This window comes from Ooceraea biroi, chromosome 3 (genome assembly GCF_003672135.1).
Source record: "Ooceraea biroi isolate clonal line C1 chromosome 3, Obir_v5.4, whole genome shotgun sequence".
Classification (NCBI taxonomy): domain Eukaryota; kingdom Metazoa; phylum Arthropoda; class Insecta; order Hymenoptera; family Formicidae; genus Ooceraea; species Ooceraea biroi.
In genome coordinates, this window is record NC_039508.1 from 13,255,582 (window position 1) to 13,275,721 (window position 20,140).

At 45.2% G+C, this 20,140-nt stretch overlaps 1 protein-coding gene across 5 annotated transcripts in view; it reads right to left on the bottom strand.

Moving 5' to 3' along the window:
• Positions 1–1,012: 1,012 nt before the first annotated feature.
• The window catches only part of LOC105277110 (unconventional myosin-XVIIIa), a 55,650-nt gene continuing 36,522 nt past the window's right edge, over positions 1,013–20,140 (bottom strand). For 3 of the 5 annotated variants that reach the window (XM_011335277.3, XM_026968708.1, XM_011335278.3), the window contains 11 exons: positions 9,333–9,461; positions 8,756–8,899; positions 8,577–8,666; positions 5,934–6,293; positions 5,701–5,855; positions 5,037–5,160; positions 4,486–4,940; positions 4,028–4,340; positions 3,678–3,941; positions 3,144–3,481; positions 1,013–2,166 (listed from right to left, as the gene is read on the bottom strand). In XM_011335277.3, the coding sequence (XP_011333579.2) occupies positions 2,160–2,166; positions 3,144–3,481; positions 3,678–3,941; positions 4,028–4,340; positions 4,486–4,940; positions 5,037–5,160; positions 5,701–5,855; positions 5,934–6,293; positions 8,577–8,666; positions 8,756–8,899; positions 9,333–9,461 (2,379 nt within the window). In that variant the 3' untranslated portion in view covers positions 1,013–2,159. Of the gene's footprint in view, positions 2,167–3,143; positions 3,482–3,677; positions 3,942–4,027; positions 4,341–4,485; positions 4,941–5,036; positions 5,161–5,700; positions 5,856–5,933; positions 6,294–8,576; positions 8,667–8,755; positions 8,900–9,332; positions 9,462–10,235; positions 15,892–20,140 lie in introns of those variants that run through there. The other 2 variants (XM_020030899.2, XM_026968709.1) reach the window with 2 other exon arrangements.

The window sequence follows — 20,140 nt, forward strand, 5'->3', positions numbered from 1 at the left end:
GTCATATAACGCAATCTCTAATGAAGAGCCACGTCGAGGCTGAATTTTTATTCCTTCGATGCGATGAATACGCACCATGCAGCGGTGTGTGTACGCAAGAGAGTAATTACGTGCGATACTACTGTTCCACGTGCACGCATGAGATATTAAAAAGCCACGGTTTGCCATGGTGGGTGAAAAAGGTTGAAAAAAATCACGCGCGGTCAATCGACGCTGCATGGACCGATCCAGTTACGTAAACAGCTACAATTACATCGCTGGTCCGAATCACTGCTGCTTATACAATATCTGTTGCCACGTCGGCACAGCGATCGATGTATCACGAATTAAAAGAGATGTAGCTATCAAAATTTCCAATGGTTTTTAGAACAAGACGTCGTCGTGTTTTAATTATCTCCCGCCTCTTGGCAAGACTTGGCTTGAAGGACTTACCTCGAGAAGAGGAACTTCGTGGCCGAAATTCGCACTCATCCTCGGATTGTTCCTGTTGTTGCCGTGGAAGCGACGGTAACTTCAGGCGCAACTTAATTGCCGCTCTTGGCTTTATTCATCCGATTCTGAAAGAGAAAGAGGGTCCTCGGGTCCTGCGGGAGGGAAGGGGGAACAGAAATGGTACACGCGGCCAGCCAAAGAGAAGGGAACGATGTGCGGTGAACAGAAGGAAAAGAGCTTAACTTTAGTTCGGAACTTTGGAAGCGGACGAGGCCATCCCGTGGGAAATCAATGTCTGGCGGCTCAAAGAAGGAAGTCGAAGGAAGACGAGAGGCAGTGATCGCGCGTGTACGCGCGGCTCGGTTTACGTGTGATGGTTAATTTGATAACCAACTCGCGCGCCGACTACCTCTCATCTTCGTTTCTTCTTCTTCTTCGGCTAACTCCTCGCCGTATTTTTCACCCTTTCCCTACCGTCTTTGTCGCACTTCGCCGATTAAAGTTCCCGAACTTTAATCGGCGACGAAAGGATTTGGCTGGCGCGGTGCGGGACACGGTGCGATGAAGAAAGACTGCCGAGTAATTAAATAGGAGATCTGCATTTTACAAAGCAATAAGTTACACGAGTGTTCTTACACGAAACCAAAACGCCAATTCGAGTCGTGGCACGCACTCCTCGTTCCTGTCATGCTTCCCTTTCCTCTTTACCGTTCTCTTTATACAAATGTAAAACGTAATCGAACCTTGAAGGCAATAAATCGCATGGACAAAAAGCGCAGCGTGTCCTTTCCTACGTAGAATATTACTCTCGAGCTAATTTCACGTGAGAAAATACGCGCGCGAGGCATGTCCGTCGAACAAAAGTACGAGTACGAGTTGCAAAACTTGAAGTTTTCTGGCTGGATGTTAAACATAGGCATAAAGCTTCGATTGCAAAACATTCGTTTATTTTATTTGCTACTTTATTTGCGTTTCTCTGCAAATAAAGAGGAAACACGAAGGTTTGTTCGTTTATGCTTGCACGTATAATAATTTCTCTCATTTGACTTTCGTTCGACAGCACTGCTCGTGCAATTCCCATCGATATTCGCATTCGCGAGAAAATGGCTCGAATTCCTGTGGAAGACTGGAAAAGGACAACGTCGTTGCGACCGACGGATCTAAAGAAACGGACACGATAATAGCACCGCGGATGCGCGACCAGACGCGGCGTGCATAAAACTTGGCCACGACATCGAGATTTTCTGGTAATTATACATAGCACCTAACAAGTTTTTTATCGTCGCTCGCAAAGAGTGGCCACACGGTTGATTAGCTTAGTGACCTCGCAGCTTAAATCCACAGTACGAACTTTACGTCGCAAGTTTGATTTCGTCTCCGACTAGCTTCCGCGCTAGCCCGATTCGTAATGATTTTATTCCTTACAATAAGAAAAAGAACTGTCTTGGCAGCATTCTTCGCTTAGCATAAAATGAAAATTGATTTCCGAACGCGAGCTGATACCGCACCCTTCTTCGCCAGTCTTTCATCTCTCCGTACTATGATTCTAGCTCATCACTTTCCGTTCGTTCAATACGTTAAATACAGGTGGGTCCAACCAATTGTACGATTCACGTTTTGTTCGATGTCTCGGCGCGCGGAAGTCCATCCGCGATCTGGTCCATTGATCCCGGTTCAGTCATGCCTTCGTCGTTGTGATCGGACTCGAGGTCCGATGATGGCTCGGATCAATCACTATCAAATAAAAAAAGAACGGAATTTACAATTAAATCATCATCGAGTAATAATTCCTTAGAACTAGTGAGCACCCGAAAACGTTAAAGAGAAATTGTTATTTTATAAAATTGAGATTACAATTAACTTTAATATTTTTTACAGTTACATATTTTTCAGTTTTGTTATTTTAGATACTTATTATTTTAGATATATACAGGGTGTCCCGGGTTTTAACCGACAGACTGCGGGAGCATATTCTACTAGTGGAAATAAGAAAAAATTCTTATATCGAGTTTGCTTAGAAATTCTTTATTACAAAGTTATAAACCAATATTGAAAAGAAATATGAGATAAGTAACAACGGAACATAGTGTAGAATTTGGAAGGTCCAAGATGTTTATGTTACGTGTATTCACATGTATTCATGTTCACTATGTTGAAACGATTCAGTATGATTGTTACTTTCACAACAGTAGCTGTTAGATTTCAATCGTCGTGTGAACTAGCAATTACTATCAGAATGCCAAAAGTGTTTTCAAATGAGGAATACACTGATATTCATTTCGTGTACGGATTCTGTGACGGAAATGCACGAGCTGCCGTACGAGAGTATCAACGTAGATTTCCTAACAGGAGAGTACCAGATAGATTTAAAGCAACGAATTACTAATTCAGTTACTGAGATGCAACAAAATTTTCAGGAATGTCGTACCGTAACAAATTCTGTACTACGTCGATGTCTAGCTTGTATCGATGTGCAAGGACAACATTTTGAAATGCGTCACTAAATCATTGCGTAGATAATTTTTATTTTTGTGAAAAAATCCGTTGTTACTTGTCTCATATTTCTTTTCAATATTGGTTTATAACTTTGTAATAAAGCATTTCTAAGCAAACTCGACATAAGAATTTTTTCTTATTTCCACTAGTAGAATATGCTCCCGCAGTTTGTCGGTTAAAACCCGGGACACCCTGTATATAACATATTTTCGTACCTATCACTGTTCTCGCTGGTGGCTTCCTCGCTGCAATCCAAATCGAGCTCGCCTTGAATCGCGCTCTGCAAGTCGTCGATCCTCTGAAGCGCCAGTCTTAGGTCGTCTCTGGCAACCTTGGTCTCACCCTCCGCGGCTTCCAGTGACTTTTCTATGTCGCGACGAGCACGCATAGCCTCCTGCTCGCGCGAAATCGCCGAGCTAGCCTCATCACGCGCATCGCGCAAGGATCGTTGCAGTCGTCTTGCCGCGTCCTGGGCAGTTTGCTCCTTCGTTCTGAGTAAGGCTGACTCAGTCTGTAACTTGTCGACGCTCTCCTTCAGTCGTGCTATTTGCGTCTGCGGACATAGAAACGACGAGATTAGTTAACGCTCTGCAATTCATTTCTTTAAAATATGTTCATTTTTTGGAACAGATTAGTGTGATAATTTATGTTTTATTGAAACATTGAATCCAGATGTAATTTTTAAGGAACTTCAAATTGAATGAAGCAATTTCAATTAATTTTAATGAAGTTTGAAGCAATTTCGGTACCTCTAAACGGGCTCTCGTAGTTTGTTCCAGTTCCAATTTGCTTTCAAGTTCCTTGGCTCGGAACTCCAAGCGTCTTGTGGCGAGGCTGTTCGCTGTGGGATCACCGAGTTGCTCTACTGATTCTAGTCGCTGCGTTAATTCCGCCAATTGGTCCTTCAGCGACGACTTCTCCGCCTCAAGCGCGGCGATCTGCACCTGCGCCTCTTGCAGCTGGCCTTGCTCGGCAGAGACTTGTTGCACGGCGGCTCGATATTTCTTTAAAACCTTCAATCGCAATATAAAAATACGTTTTAAAAATTATTTTATTCTCGCGAAATTTTCATTTAGAAAGATATAATAGAAGAATATACCTCAGCAAGCTCTTCTTCATTCTCTTCTAATTGAGACAGCAGCTCTGAGCGTTCACGATTGGCCGCGTTCGCTTTTTCTTCCGCCTCGGAACGTTGTCGCATAGCTTCTTCCAGACTCGCCTGCGTCTCATTCAGTTCCTGTTCCAACGCCTGTTTCGCTTTAATTGCCGCCGCGCGAGCGCATTCCGCGTCCTCCAATTGATTCTTCAATTGACGTAACGCGGCTTTGCCCGTCGAATCGCCTTTGGATCTCTCGAGCATCGTTTGTGCATCCCTGAGTAACGCCTTCGTTCTCTTCAGATCTCTCTTCAGCCTATTTAATTACATTATAATTCAGATTATAAGTCAACGTCATTTCTATTTTAATTTTTATCTTGATAACGAGATCAAATTTTCGAATATGTGAATAATAAATCAAGATAAAAAAAGAACAAATTTGGAATTCTTATTTCGCTCACCTCTGCATGGTCTCAGCTTCCGCCGCGCGGTCGGCTCGGTCTTGTTCCTCCAGGGCCACCAAACGACGTTCCAATTCGTGTTTTTCCCTTAGAAGGATCGTTCTCTCCTCGTGTTCGTTCTCCAACTGCGACTCGAGAGCTTTGACTTTCTTGTGTGCGTTTCCGCGAACGTCTTCTAGCTCCTCGTCGCGCTGTTGCATTTCCTTACGCATCTCCTTGCGTTGTTGTTCGATGCTCATCTCTAGCCTGAGCTTCGCCTGCTCGAGCAGCTGCACCTGACCCGCCAGATCATCGAGCTCCTCCTCTTGGTCCTTCGCGCGTTTTTCCAGCTCGTGCTTGGCCTTTTTCAGCTGCGCGACTTCCTCTTCCGTTTTGCCGCCGAAAGTGAGCTCCTCTAATTCTTGGGTCAGCGTGCGAAGCCTCTCTTCTTTCAGCTCAATCTCCAGTCTTGCATCCTAAAAATAATGATGTATGCATGTACAATGTCGCATTCATTTGTCTTAAGCGTGAGAGAAACGTGAGAAACAGGTAGCAAAAGAAGGAAAACTCACGCTCAGATTCTGCTCCACTGTGAACTTTTCCGCGATCGCAATCTCCTTTTCCCGCGCTAATCTTTCCCGCTGTGCTTTCTCTTGCCTGAGGTCGTTCATCAAGTTTTGAGTCTCCGAATCGAATCTAAACGTAATTATCGAGACAATGAGCAACATTTTAAATGACACTGACATAACTTTAAATTAACGCAAAGAAATTTTTCACCTTAAAATATCCACAATATTTTATACTAGAATTAATTGATAAATTAATTTTTTGTAATGTCATCACGATTGCTACTAAAAAGTATAGAATTTCGGGAACAAATCCAATTTCGTAGCTTGTAACGCGATCGGCTTTAACCGACGGTGGGTGCACGCTGCATTTAGATTAACAGGAAGCTATCTGAGCAAACGGTCAATCGTGATTTACAGGCACCACCGGACGTGTCGCGCCGAACGCTGGCAGCATAGGGTGGCGTTACTGGCCTGGCGTGGTGCCAGAAACACTTGTTGCTGCGTGTGAAATGAGAATAGAGCGAGCTACCATCCGATGCCGACTGGTCGACCATTAGCCGCAGATTAAACGTGTGAGACGGTACATCTCGGAGCACGATGGGACGCAACAACACGCACGAGACTCTGTTAGAAGTTCTAGCAGAAACGGATTATACGAGGGACTCACTTGCGCTGTTTCTTCTCGAGAAGATTGTTCCTGGCGGTCTGTTCCTCCAACAGTAATCTGAGATCGTGCATCTCGCCGTTCAGTTTCTGCACTCGTCGCTTCCACTGCCCGACGACTTGCCGTTGCTCCTCCACTTCTTCATAAGCGTCAGCCAGCTGTTCGGGAAAGCAGAGAAGAAGAGCGTTAGCATTGTCCGCCCATTCGTAGAAGTGATTAGTAGAAGCCTGACGTACCTTCTTCTCCAATTGCTTTTTCAGTCCCACCAGCTGCTCCAGATCGTCTTCGTGTTGTTGTGCCATTTTCCTCTTCGTGAATTCGAGTTCCCGGATGGCGTGCTCGTATCGTTGCCTATAGACACCGCCATCCTCACCCTCTTCGCCATCAGAGGCCACTCCGTTTAAATCTGCAGCCCGCGCGTAGAGCAATTCCATTTCCAGCCGTTCGGTCGTCTGCTGAAGATTTTTATTGGCCTCGGTCACGTCCTGCAACTCTCGTTCGAGTCGCAGTCGCTCCGAAGTCTCGGCATCGATTCTTTCCGCCGCTAGCGTCGATGTGGAGTGCTCCTCCGCGTAATCCGCGGTCATCTCGCTCAGCTTGAACAGAAAAACAGGTCTTACATAAGGAAATTTAATACGCTGTACGATACGCTAAGCACGCGACTGATCACCGCTACTCGTGCTGCGCACTATTACTTTCTGTTCTGTATCTTTCAGTCTTTGGTATTTTCGCGAAGCGAATTGCATTAGTTGCGCCTGTTTAAATCTACGAAAATATTTTTGGATAACAATTATGTAAAAATCCTGTTAACGAGATCTTCGATTTTTCCTGAATGAAATTAAAGCCGTTTTCTCAGCTCCACGCGCTGCGTTACCTCCTGCATTCCCTCCGACAGAGTGGCGTCCTCCGAAGCGCGGGATAAGGAGCGCCTCGAAGGGCTCTTCGTCACGCTGCTCGACCTGCTGTAGTACTGATAACCGCGTATCATGATATTCGTCGCGCTCTGACTCCTCCCGAGCATGCCGCGATTTCTTTCCCGCGTGTTCCGCAGGCTTAAGGGTTCGTCGTCCGTGTCATCCCGGTGACCGAGGCTTCGCCACTCGTCCATGATGTGATCGGTGCGTTTCAGGAACTGGGAGATCTTTGACGTGAGGTATGACGAGGCGGTGGACGGTTCCAGGTGCGAGGCGGTAGGTCGGAAGCACTGCTTCACTCTCTGCCGCTCGCAGCCCAGGACAAAGTTGAGACTCGCGTCGAAGACAACCGGCGCCTGCTCCTTGATGAGGACATCCTCCATCGATGGTGAACTCGTGCTCTCGCGAGGATACGTTCTCCGCGGTGGCGTCGAGAGGATCGGCGATCCCAGCTGGGAACGACTGCGCGAGGAGGCGACGGAGGACGATCTCACGGTGGATAAGGACTTTGCGCGATAAGAAACGCTCGAGGAGATGCTGCAGGGAGAAGGACTGCGCATCGTGGTGTTCGAACTGCCAACGACGTGTCCTCTACTGGATGGTCTTCTGTGATGATTGCAGTGCGAGGGCGGTAAGGGTGGTCTTCTCGCCAGGCCAACCCTCGCGGGACTGGATTTATTCGGCAAGCCATTGACCAGGCTGCTCGTCGAGTCGTCTCTCTCGAGCGTCTCCTCGGAGCTCGTACTCTCTAATGTATTCAAACGTCGGTGATCATGAGAGAGAGGAGGCGTAGCTGGATACCTCGTCGGCACGGACGGCATCTTGACGATCGCGTTAATCCCAAGTGCTGAAGTGAACCGGAGGGCGATTTATTAACTCGATGTGTAGATCAAGCTTTTGTACCATTCAGAGCATCGTGCTGATTGTGAAGCGAGTGATGGACTGGATGGATCGTTGCGGTCGAAGTCGTCGCGATTGGCATTTCAAGTGGTTTTCGCAGCTTCATTCGTGCCGGGTTTAATTGAACGGTTAATCAACTCGATTTTGGGAGGCTCGTTACATTACTTTAGCGAATTGCGTAACGCCAGACGGCGACGAAGACGCCCGTGTCGGCGAGGAGTCGCGATGCAACTACCTCTTCCTGGGTCGGCCGATTCGCGGGCGTCCGGTGGAGGAGGCGGTCACCTCCGAGTTATTCTAAGGGGAAGGCGGCGAGAAAGAGAGCACCAGCGAGGGAGATAAGCATCGAGAGGAGCGTGTGAGACGGCGATTCTGGCTATTCGCCAGGTTCTCCGTAGATTTCGTGAGAAAAGTATCAAAAGATAGAGAGAGATACAGACAGAAAATGTAGTACTACTATTTTAACAGGGAATCTAAGGATTATCTCTGCAATTGTAAAAATAGAACGGACAGAGAAGAAATATTGCTGCACTATGTAACAGTTTCGGGAGATCTCGACGATAGCAAAGAGAATTATTGCGCGCAAGATTTATCGATGTTTTCACTGGTCAGTATTAATAACCGGTACTAATCTTCCATAGGGATGTGCCGACACGTTAGAACCAGGATGGCAACGTGTAACGCGCGGTCTGCTGGTTGAGCCACGATAATAGTTGAGCATGCCCGACACGCGCCGTTTGGCGTGCTTAACCCAATTGCGCGGCGTGCGTGCCGCGAATGCCTAAACGGGCAGCTTGGGCTTAATGCATCCTTCGAGAGCGCCTCTATTAGATTCATCATGCGGTCACACGCGAAATCGTTGTGGTGGACGGCAGAACAGAAAGGCACAATATGCAGCATGGCACCGCACGGCTGAAGTAACGAGCGTTTAAGCCATGGTGTTTTAGTCTCCCGCGCCAAAGTGCACACGCACATACATATACACGCGCGCACGCACATATACACAAATTGCGCAATCATGATTAAAAATAAATCTTCGTTGAGTAACCCGTTGCGTCAAGTTACCTTCGCCTCCAGCTTGTCGTTGTCGTGCTTCAGGTGATTGCGCTCCTGTTCCAGACGTTCCACTTTTGCCCTGAGCAGCTCGAGCTCTTCCTATTAAAATGAGAAAATTCTCCATTAGAGAACAATGACAGGTGGCGGATAAGCAGCGTGGAAAGCGTGGATTTTCTTCATTTTCTCACCGTTCGCGCCTTTAGCTGATCTTCGGTACGATGAACGTTCAACAAGGGCGCGACTTTCACGTACAGTCTCCACCAAGGCCATTCTCGCACAGACATTAGCTTCCTCACGTTCCTCTGGATGCATCGCACTGCAAGATCTTGCAGCTGCGAGAAAATTCAATTTGTAACTTCATTCAAATTATCATTATAAACGATCGAACTCTAAATGAGCTAAATCATTTATCACTTGTGTGAGATGAAGAAGTATAAAGAACATGATGAGTGGGGACATGGATTGCGTTTCGTATATTTCTTGGTGTTAGAGTAAGTCAAATTGAACATCGAATACTCATATAAATGAATCGCAAATGATTCTTTAGACTTTTAAATTCAATTCGTTAACACGCGAACGAATTCACAATTTTTATAGATTAACTGCAATCTCACTGCGTTAATTAAATAAAATGAGCGAAAGTGTTTGCCAGTGATTTCTCACGCATAACCAAAACTTTTCTTTCTTCGAGTTTATCTTTCTAATTGGAAATATCTCAATTGAAGAAAAGAATAATTTAATTGAATAAGAAGATAAACAACTTACTTTCAAAGTATTGAGTTTGCGGCGGGCCAGATAGCCTCTGCATCTCGCCTGTAGCAGAATGATGTGGCCAGTGAGCTTTTCGTCTCTCTGAGCTTCCAGTCGTTCCAGAGTGCCTGATCTGAAGAATATCTGCAAACGAGAATACATGCCTGTCAGTTTCATCATCAGAAACATTGAGCATTAATGGAATAACATTTCTAAGATTTAAAACATGTATATTATTATCGCGGTATTAATTTTTACTTAATCAGATGCGATCTATTGATAGAAATATGCCTGATTGCATGCATACGATTAAGAAACATTACACATTAAGTCCTAGTTCAGAGACGATGGAAAATGTTAAAATATGCATGGCACACATAGTTTTTTTGCTGCTTTCAGTGTGGAAACGAAGGATGAACACATATAGCTCCCGGAGCGTAAACGCACAGCGCGGCGTCTCGATTAGAAAGGATACGTTTTTACATAATGTGATAATGAATATATTAGATATCAAGAATTACGCTGACAAAGTTACTTTCAGTTTTATACGTTACAAACACCTTTATGAGGTATTAAATAATTACCATACGTTTCGAGAGATTTTCACGAGAGAAAAAGCACAAGTATGGATACGCGTAGTCATTATCCGTAAGAAGTTAAATTATTATTACGATTTACGAAGAAAGATCTGATTGACGCGGTATTTTACACGCAGCCATCATTTGCCATTTGTTACCGGATTTGTTACCACTAATTCGATTTATGATCGTATAAAACTGCGATTTATTCCGCGATATAAACGATAAACGATCGCATGTTAGACACGCAGAGTGGCCAACGCGGTCTAATTACTCAGCCTAATTGCTGAGTGCTATCGGTATTCAAAGCTAACGACCGCGGCGGTTGTTCGACACGGACCTGCCGTCCATTTTCCGAGCATCTGTCATCTCGGCAGCTGTCGATGCTGCTGGCACCGCTGGACATCAAAGGACTATCCCGGTTAATAGCGACTTCCTTTTCAGGCTCAGGCAATCTGCAAACGATCGTCGAATCGAAAATCTTCGCGTTGTCGTTTCGATGGATCCTGTCAAAATATTGCTGGTCCTTAAAGCCGCTTGCCCCCCTTTGGCCCTGATTTTCCATGGTGTCTTTCCATTCCACCTCGTTCTCGTTGCTCATGTGGCCGCTGTCCTCCGAACAGTTTCCGTCTGACACGTATCCGCTGTATTCGTTCGCGTTTTTCTCATTCTTCTTTACGGCAGGCGTTTCTATGATGGGATCCATGGGATCCACGGGATCCACGGATCTCGGCTTGATCAGAGTTTCTCGTGGGGACTCCTTCGTCAAGTTTTCGGCATTCTTGCAATTGAAGAAGTTCACCAGGTGCTCAATGTCCTTGGCCCTCTTGCCAATGCACTGCTTCCTTTTCGTTTCCTGCGTGCCATCGATAACGTCGTTTCCAATTCGAGCCGCCTTCGACAGGTTGACGGTCAGCTTTTCGGAATTTGCAGTGTAGATCGTCTTCGAGTTGGCATCCTGATCTGTAACGCCTCTCGTTTGCCTCTCCCAATTGCGTCTCAGCTCTTGAATGGAACTCTCTTTATTCCTCTTCGAGTCGTCAGCGATCTCTCTCGATTTCTCGCAACTCTGATTAGAGCTATATATTTTTGCTGATTCCTTTGTCGTCACATTTTCTTCAGATTTTATAGGCTTGTCTTCAAAGATGTTCACCGTCGCCGTTTTATTCGCCTTTTCTTCGTTATCAGTTTCTGATTTTTTAATTTTGTTGTCAATAAAGTTCTTCAGAGTGACGTTGCTCTTGCTGTCGTTCGCGGTCTCTCGATCCTCGTAGACAATTTCCGTTCTACGCGAAGGAGCGACATTCACGGATACGAGCGCTTCTTTGGACTCCACATCGTCTTCTAGCTCTGCCATCAATCGTGCGGCTCTCTCCTCCAGGCTGCTCATAGATGTCGAGATTCTCGGAGAGGCCAATTTTGACGCGCGATCCAGAGCCTCACGACAATTTTCATAGATGCGCTCGGACGTGGCGTCGAGGTCGAGCTCGAAGCTAATTATCCGGCCGAGCGGCTCTCCGACGCGATCTACTTGCGATAGATCGGCGAGAGACCGGCCGAGACCGGTAGATCGTGCCGCCGGAAGCGGTATCTTACTCGGCCTGGAGACCGAGTTTAGCCTCGCAGACGCGCCGGAAGGCCTCCTGCATTGATTGGCGTTATCCATCCTCGGCGTTTGGACGCACCACAGACTGGTAGATCTGTTCATGGGCGTCGGAGCTTTCCGTGGCGATTCCACCATTTTTCCTTTTTCCGCTGATCGTCTTTCCGAGGGAACCGGAATCCATCGTGGCGCGGAATTCGTCTGATTGCACGAGGACACGGAGCTCAGACTGATCGAACGGTCCAGGGTGGCCTTTCTACGCAGGGCTTCCGGTTTTGCTGGCGTTTTGTCAGGAGTATAAGTTAGACCCTTTTTCAGCAACGCTCTGTCTTCCAGTATCGTGCACGAAGGAGACGAGCTGGCTGACTTGCAGATCTTCTTTTTGTCGTTACTACGCACGGCGGGCGAGACAGTTTTCATATCCGGTCGAGTCTCGCTCGAGGATTGTTTCGCGATCTTCAGCGGCGCGGTAAGTCGAGACTTTGAGGAATCCAAGCCACGACGGGGCGGGTTAATCATGTCGTTAGGAGACGTCTTGATTGATATCCTCGAGGTTGTGGGCGTCTTTGGAGAACGAGACGGCTTGCTGGGAGCAACCGTGGAATTCGTCGTCTGGTTTGATTGGCTTTGCTTTTTGGGGGATGACAATGGTGGCTTCGACACATTCGGACTACTCTTGGCTTTAACTAAACGCGAGCCGCTGTCGGCCGCGCATCTAGATACGTTATCTAGCATGTTGATGGAGAGAAATCTAAGGTCAGATTCGATAAAACGAACAGTGGATCGTAACTTCTAACAGGAGCGCGCTCCGATTCTAGTATCTCTCATCGGAATGATTAAATCATCGTCTGTAGTATTATAGTTCCCAGTCATCCCTTGGTCACTTTTGTGACACATTGGAAATAAATCAGTAGAGTTAAGGGTAGCACGTGTTTTCGTAGGTCCAGATACGTCTTCATCCAACGAAAAATTGTCTTTTCTGCTTGGCTGCTTTGTTACATTATCTTCTTCGTGTCACTTCAAGTAGTTTGATTTTTGATATGGCATCCCGCTTTTATTTTTCTCTAACTAATAACGTCAGCTTCGATCCAATATAAATCGAAGAAATTAAGTGATACACTTTTCTCAGGAATAATATGTCTTCTCAATCATATGTCGCGATTACATATAATTTCAACTACACCAACTTGGTATCAAGTGATACTTTTCTGTCTCTGAAGCCTTCAGTCCACGTTCAAGAACTTGGAAATAAAATCGTGTCTCAAGATAATCTGTTATGTTCAACTTTAAAGCTGCTAAATTAGCAACTGACATTGAACTAAACTGCTCGTCTGTGTAACAAGTGCAATTATTTCCGCTGCTATAATAATACAATATTTCTTGTAAGGGTTTTGCAATTTTTGTATATAACATTAAATAGTTTGTCACTTTAGGCAAGCTTTACATATACAGATGCATGCACACTAATATATAAATACCGTGAACAATAAATGTTGGTATATACGAGTAATGTCTAGTCGGATATCTGCAGATTAATCTAAATATCCGATTGAATCGTAAGATAGCGGAAACTGCGACAACTTTACGCAATTACGTGAAACGAGTACTATTTAGCCACTCGCGGAGGGTTCTGTGCTTAAGATTTAATGGCTTGTCGTCAAAGTCAGATCGTTCGCTGCACTGCTCGTCACTGCTCGGGATCGCACACCCCCGATCACTGACACTAGCGAGGTCCGCGATAATTCTCACACTTGCGGATGTTGCGGAATGAATGATCGCTGAAGTAGCTTCTTTCTCTCCTCATCTGCCGCGCAGAACGAGCCGCAACTAAGTGCCGTAAAAGCCGCGTAAAAGTGTGTACGCAACCGAGCGCAAGAGCAAAGACGAGGGAGCAAAAGAGAGAACGCCATACGATAGGAGGGAGGAACAGTGGAGTGAGGGAAATAAAAGGAGGAGAAGATCTCGAGGGGCGAAGAGGAGGGAGTGGATTATCTTGAAGCCGGTCTGCACGCATTGGCCTGCAACTCTCGACTGGCAGGAAGATGCAGCCGGTTAATACTCGGGTGCCAACTTATCATTTTCATTGAAGAGACACAACCGTGTCTTCTTGCTGCGATAAACTGAGATGCGCCAGTTGGACCGGAAGGTAGCAGTGAAGTGTAGCAGCGAGATTCTCTCGTAATGCTATGATATATTGAAGTTTCGAAGAAGCGAGCGATATTGGCTGTTTGAATGCAAGAGGGATTTCGAGATATATTCCACCGTATTCCAGAAAATGGATAAGCGAAACTGATGCAGAAATTGAGATTTTATTAAAACTAGCGAAAGTTTCTAATACAAAATTCGAGAATTTTTTTTATACTAAACTTTGTAATAACTTTATAATCGTGATATTCAATTTTCGTTACAATGAAGAAATTCTGCATCCCGAAAAATTTATCGAAGAATTGTGTCTTGATTCACAACTCGGGAACTTATTTAAAGTTTGTTAAAATCCAGTTTTCTTCGCTTGACTCATGACGAAAGAAACGGGATGCGGAGAGATGTTAATAAGTGCAGGAACCGCATTGGACTTACCGTAACTTGGTTAATTAAAACGTGTAACAGAAAGAGGAATGTTGTGTAAAGTACGTTTCGCAATTCCGCAATTCTTCGTCCGTTAATTTCACGCGAGGCGACGCGTTCGTTTCAAGATAAAAATGCCCGTTAAACGAACCGCCTATATTAAAGTTTGCGGAAACGTAACATTCAGACGTCTCAATCATTACCGGCACGCTGCAGTTTTAAAAAAAGTCCTTGCGACACGGTTTGCGGCGCGTCCTCCATTAATTTCACGCGGGACGATATTCTCTGCCTGGAGATAAGGTAACCGTTACACGAATGTGTACGCCAAACAGCACGGAAACGGCGCATTGAGGATTCTTTTAGATGTCTCACTCCGCGCACGAAGAACCTTATTATACGCGAAGTGAATTTCGTTACATCAACCACATCGTCCCTTTCATCTCTCAAATCGAAACACGGTCCCTTTGTACGCGGATGAAAGCCCATTCAGTATCAAGCCCGTCGATTAGCGATATAGGCGATTAACAGCGACGGTGATTTGATTCTAGCCGCTGACCAGATGTGAGGACGACGTATATAGCCGACGTTATCCCGTCATTAACTCGAGGAAGGAGATATATGATTTACCGCGTGGCAGTGGTTTGCATCTTGCTCTATACAATTAACGGCGTACCTCGTGTATAAAGATAACTGATCCAAAACTTTGTGAAAAATATTTCTTGAAAAATTTTCATCTTTAGAAATAAAATTCGATTAACAAATATTGACAGACTGGAATGATGCTATCACATGGAAAAAGCATGTACATTTGTACAAAACAGGGACCAATGGCGCAAAGCAAAGACCATCAATCAATGCCATGAATCAATTCCATTACTTTCCTGCAACAATGTTACAGGATCGTAATGCCGGCGTCTCGATCGCTCAGCAACGAGAAAGCACTCGAGCGAGTTGGTGCTTTACTTCCAGGCCGATGACGTTTACCGTTATCGAAGCTAACAGGTACCGGTGGCTATAGACTTTCTCCCTCTCTTTCTCTCGCAAGTTAATTAAGAAATCGACGACTTTCTCTCTTCCTCTCTCTGTCTCTGTCTCTTTTCTTCCCTCGTTTGCAGACTTCGTTTGCCGAGTACGAAACGAACGTACGTCCTCTCTACGCCGCCCTTCGCCGATTCTTCCTGGATCGTGATGAACCGTTTTGTATTCGGCGAAATAAAGAAAATCGTTTAAAGTACCGTTTCCGCGAAAAAAAGAAATCACACTTCAACGTAAATTGCAACTTCAATAAATTTCAAGCAATCTTTATTCCGTTAGGGATTTACTAAAAAAAGAACAAATAAATTTTCACAATTAAAGAGTACAAATACCGAAATTTAGAAGTTTACTCGTTGAAGAACTTTTGCCATATTATAGAGTAGAATATTCTTTGCAAATGCAGAGAATCTGTCAATTGTCTCACATGAAACCAATTTTCATCTAATTTCAGACGAGGCACATTTCGATTTCGTCGCATACTCGGGAAGGTAGCTATCGGCACCTTTTCCCTCAGATATCCTCAGTTTATCAATCAGATTTATTAAACAATTATCGCAAAGGGATATTTTCGCCCAGCCATGGGAGCGATCAGAACGTTCGACCGGCACACACTCGCACTGGGCGTATGGCACGCATGTGCGCACACCATAGACGATTTCGTCGCGATCCCACAAAAAGCGGACCCCGTGCTCGCTGCGTAATGTCAAGGCCGAAAGATGGTCTCGACGTCGGACGGCGACGTCGTCTCGATCTCGACCAAGCATGAACTGAGAGCTACAGGAGTGGTCATATACAGTCGTCGCATCGTCGGGAAGCTCGTTCCGCATCAGGTGCCTCCATCCCGTTCCCCACCATGCAGGTGATGTGTCACAAACACATGCATAAATCATGCGCGTGTATCTGGTTCCCTGCTGCCTGCTGGCGATGGCACTGACACGCTCGCGTAGCACAAGGTATCGAATATAAATCCCGGAATTATTGCACGTCCAGCCCGAACCGAAGATAAGAAAGACGTGACGCGTATTAAAATGCTCGATTAATCAAAAGCCCGATTACGCGGAACGATGAATGATGATAAGACACTCTAATGTATGCGGATTACGTATCGTCGATTTACAGTCTTCAAAGTATCACAGCTTTCGACTCCGAATCGCTGTGGACACGATAAATTCCCTGGAGACTATTTCGCGTGCGCTTTTTCGCACGTCTCGTCGGCAATGGTACCGCGAAAATCTCACGGATTCGAAAGTGCAAGGGAAAGGGATCGCAGACTTGGGGTACCACGGCAGGTGGACCTTGAATGGGGAACTGCCAACTGAACCGAGGACCGGTCCGAACCGGTACGTTCTTTTTTTTCTTCTTTTCTTATCTACCCGAACGAGGCGCCTGGCGATTCCCAGTTCGCCTGTCTGCCTTTTGTCTTTCGGTCTGTTGCGCCTCGATGTTGGCCGTTTGATACTGGGACGAGTTCTGATGGACTCTAGATAGATTCTGATAAAATAATTCGCAGAAGAATACAGGGATATGGTGAGGATCACGATGGAGTCCGCAAGGACTCCAAGTAGACGATTTTTCACGGCGGCACGGCTCGCGCCGACCGCGCGGATTTTTCGAGCGTATTGCGGAAACGGGGACGCGGTGCCGTTCGCCTCGGACATGTAGAAAAGGTCTCTGCATCTCGCCGCTCGTGCTCGGATCGATAGATCCACGCGCCACGGGATGGTGGCCGCCACGAAGAAATTCGAAGCAGACGAAGCAGCGGCGCCCGTTGGAAAGCGGCCGGCGAGAATGTCCGCTGGCCTACTGACGAACGGGAGAAAGGAGAGACGGGACGACGAGAGAAGGGAGCCACATAAGAAGAGAAAAGAGCTCTGGCCGCGTTATGACATCGCGAACTTCTTCTCCGGGGCCCGGGCAGACGCTTCTTCGTAAGCACTTTTGTTTAATACGACCGACCGCGCCGCCGATTACCGCCGTGCATTTCCTCGTAAAATTGATCGCGGCTTTTTCGGTAGGTGCCACAGTCGTTTTATCAAGTCCATTACGCGAGCAACGCCCCATTCGCGGACTCGTTTGTAAGAGAGCGTGAGGTAAGCCTATCGGGCTTATAAATTGCGCCACGAACGATTTCGCCCGGAGCATAGAGAGTAAAGAAGAAAGTAAAAAAGAACTCGTTCCGTGCATTATGCCAGTCGTATACGTCTGATCTCATCCTGATGTGATTTACCTAACAAGCAATTAGATCGTAGAAAGCAGAATGGATCGCGGCCCGGAGGAGGCTCACGTAAGGCGTAATCGAGGGGAATCGCGGTACGGTATCTGAGATCATTTCAAATCTGTGGCACGACCCAGTATATATAATTCCGTCGTAAACACGCGTATGTCATTTCACGATAATCTTATCGAGTCATTGGGAAAGTAGGGGAGGAACGTTAGAAAATTGTGTCGCAAAACATCCGACGCATACGCGCGGAAAGTGAAAAACAACCCGCTCCGCGTTATATCTACCCCGTGCAATTAAACGGGTAATATAATTTTCTTAACGAGCAATTAGCTATCTAGAAAGTAGAGGACAAGTATTCAGACTCGTCCTGCAAAAACGCGGGTCGCTTCGCGCTCCTATGCGCGCGTCTTATCGGAAAGACATCGAGCGTCTGTGCGTGATAAGCCCGGCCAATTAACGGCTGAAAGCCGCCGGCACCGGCGTGCAACGTGCCTCCTCTCAGAGGCCGAAAGAAAAGCACGAGGAAGTTACGTGTGGCTTGTCGCAATTAACCGCGTGGGGTAGGTGGAAATAAGGAATCTGACCCCAAGCCGTGCGCGAGCTGCCGCAGAAGACGACGAGGTTCAGCGGCTCAACGCCGCGGTATGCAACGTTTCCGCTTCCCGACGAAGGGGAAAGAGCGCGATGTGAGAAACTCGGCGCCGCAACGCGCGATGCACCCACTCGATATTTCGCCAGCATTCGTGGCTTCTTTGATCATTAGGCTTGTTTCTCGTGCTTGTTTCTTGTCACAATATCAAATTAGCGAATCTGAGAAAATGACGCTCGAGCAGAATGATAGATACAGGGAAGATATGACAAATATGACAGAGGTAACGCGAGAACAAATTTTTATTTTATTGCCCTTAATGTAAACTTTGTGAGACGCTTTGCTATGAAGGTGAAGAATGTTCGTGTAAATATGATTGAGACAGGAGTTCATGTAAGTGTTATTAAAATTATATCTGTTCACGGAAACTTGATTCTTGGAAGATGTATGTACTCTGTGGCCACAGTAGCTGTATACAGGGTGGGGCAATAACTATTACCACCTTAAATATCTTCTAATTTATAAGGCCCAGAGGAAAATTTATGTAATCAAAATTACACGGTACGAAGGGGGCTAACATATGGCGATAATAATTTTTGTCCTGGTGGAGGCGCTTCGAAGATATCAAGGTCACCTTCATTTTTTTAATAGGTTCGGTATGTTTTTTTTTTCCATAATTTTATAGAGGAGCTTAAAACAAGTACGGAACTCATGACACAAAATTATTGAACAAGATTAAATGTAAATGAAAACGATAAAAAATACATTTTTATATTAAATGAAATTTACGTTTAAAAGATGTATACGAAATGACGCTTTATTAGTATGTTTTGTCGGAATGTTTTGATTTTGACATTCCTCATAAATGAGGATCAACTTGTTCTTCAAACGGATACATCGATGAAAATAAATAGGATTTTAAATGTTCGACGCGAAGGCTGAGTGCGATTAGGATATCGTTCAGCGTATAAATTTTGCGCTCTCACTGAATTTTTTTGACATTCTCCATAAATGAGATCATTCTCCATCATGTCGACTTGTTCTTCAAATGAATACATCTTGCACGATTGACTTATCTATCGATACTATTTTTTATGTTTATCTTATCCTGTGAACTTATTAAGATGGCCTTCAAAGGGTCTTTGTTTTCATTGAAATAAGTTTACGTCACTATTTATTTTCATCGATGTATCCGTTTGAAGAACAAGTTGATCCTCATTTATGAGGAATGTCAAAATCAAAACATTCCGACAAAACATACTAATAAAGCGTCATTTTGTACATCTTTTAAACGTAAATTTCAATTAATATAAAAATGTATTTTTTATTGTTTTCATTTACATTTACATTTAATCTTGTTCAATAATTTTGTGTCATGAGTTCCGTACTTGTTTTAAGCTCCTCTATAAAATTATGGAAAAAAACATACCAAACCTATTAAAAAAAATAAAGGTGACCTTGATATCTTCGAAGCGCCTCCACCAGGACAAAAAATACTATCGCCATATGTTAGCTCCCTTCGTACCGTATAATTTTGATTACATAAATTTTCCTCTGGACCTTATAAATTAGAAGATATTTAAGGTGGTAATAGTTATTGCCCCACCCTGTATATGCATCATGTAAAACGTCAGATTCAACTATTTTCTCGTCTACATGGACGCCGATCGTGGGTGGAGGCGGCGAGATTCCACGATCTCGATCTGGCTCGCTGCCGGGATTGTCGTGCGAACCTGACCTAGGCGTGCAGAGCTTGTTGGGTAAGTAATCGCGTTTCTCCATCGGTACCACCGTGATTAGTAGTCCTACCTTCTCCCAGCCCTCCAGCTTAGTACTGCTAAGTGCGAATTAATTGTCGGTTTGTTTAAAATGCATTCTGGGGCCGCACTGGGACGTGTATGCAGAACCATACCGCGTTTTTTACCGTAATTCGCAGTTAACGAGGCCCATGATACATAAATGTAACAAATCTTTCTACGTAGCGAGAGTGAAAGTCATATGCAATTCTTATTGCTGTAATAATCGTTTTACTTTCAATCTTTTCTAGTGTAATGTGTGTAATGCGTCCGTTCTTGGATCATGTAATCAGCGGATCCACCCTGGCTGACTTAATCTTCACTACCTGGAACCGCATCGTAACACGTTATTATGGCGCACGTATAACAAGGCTCATTAATCGTACGGTACTTGCTCGGAAGAATCGATATTCTAATGAAGTTAAGGCACGCT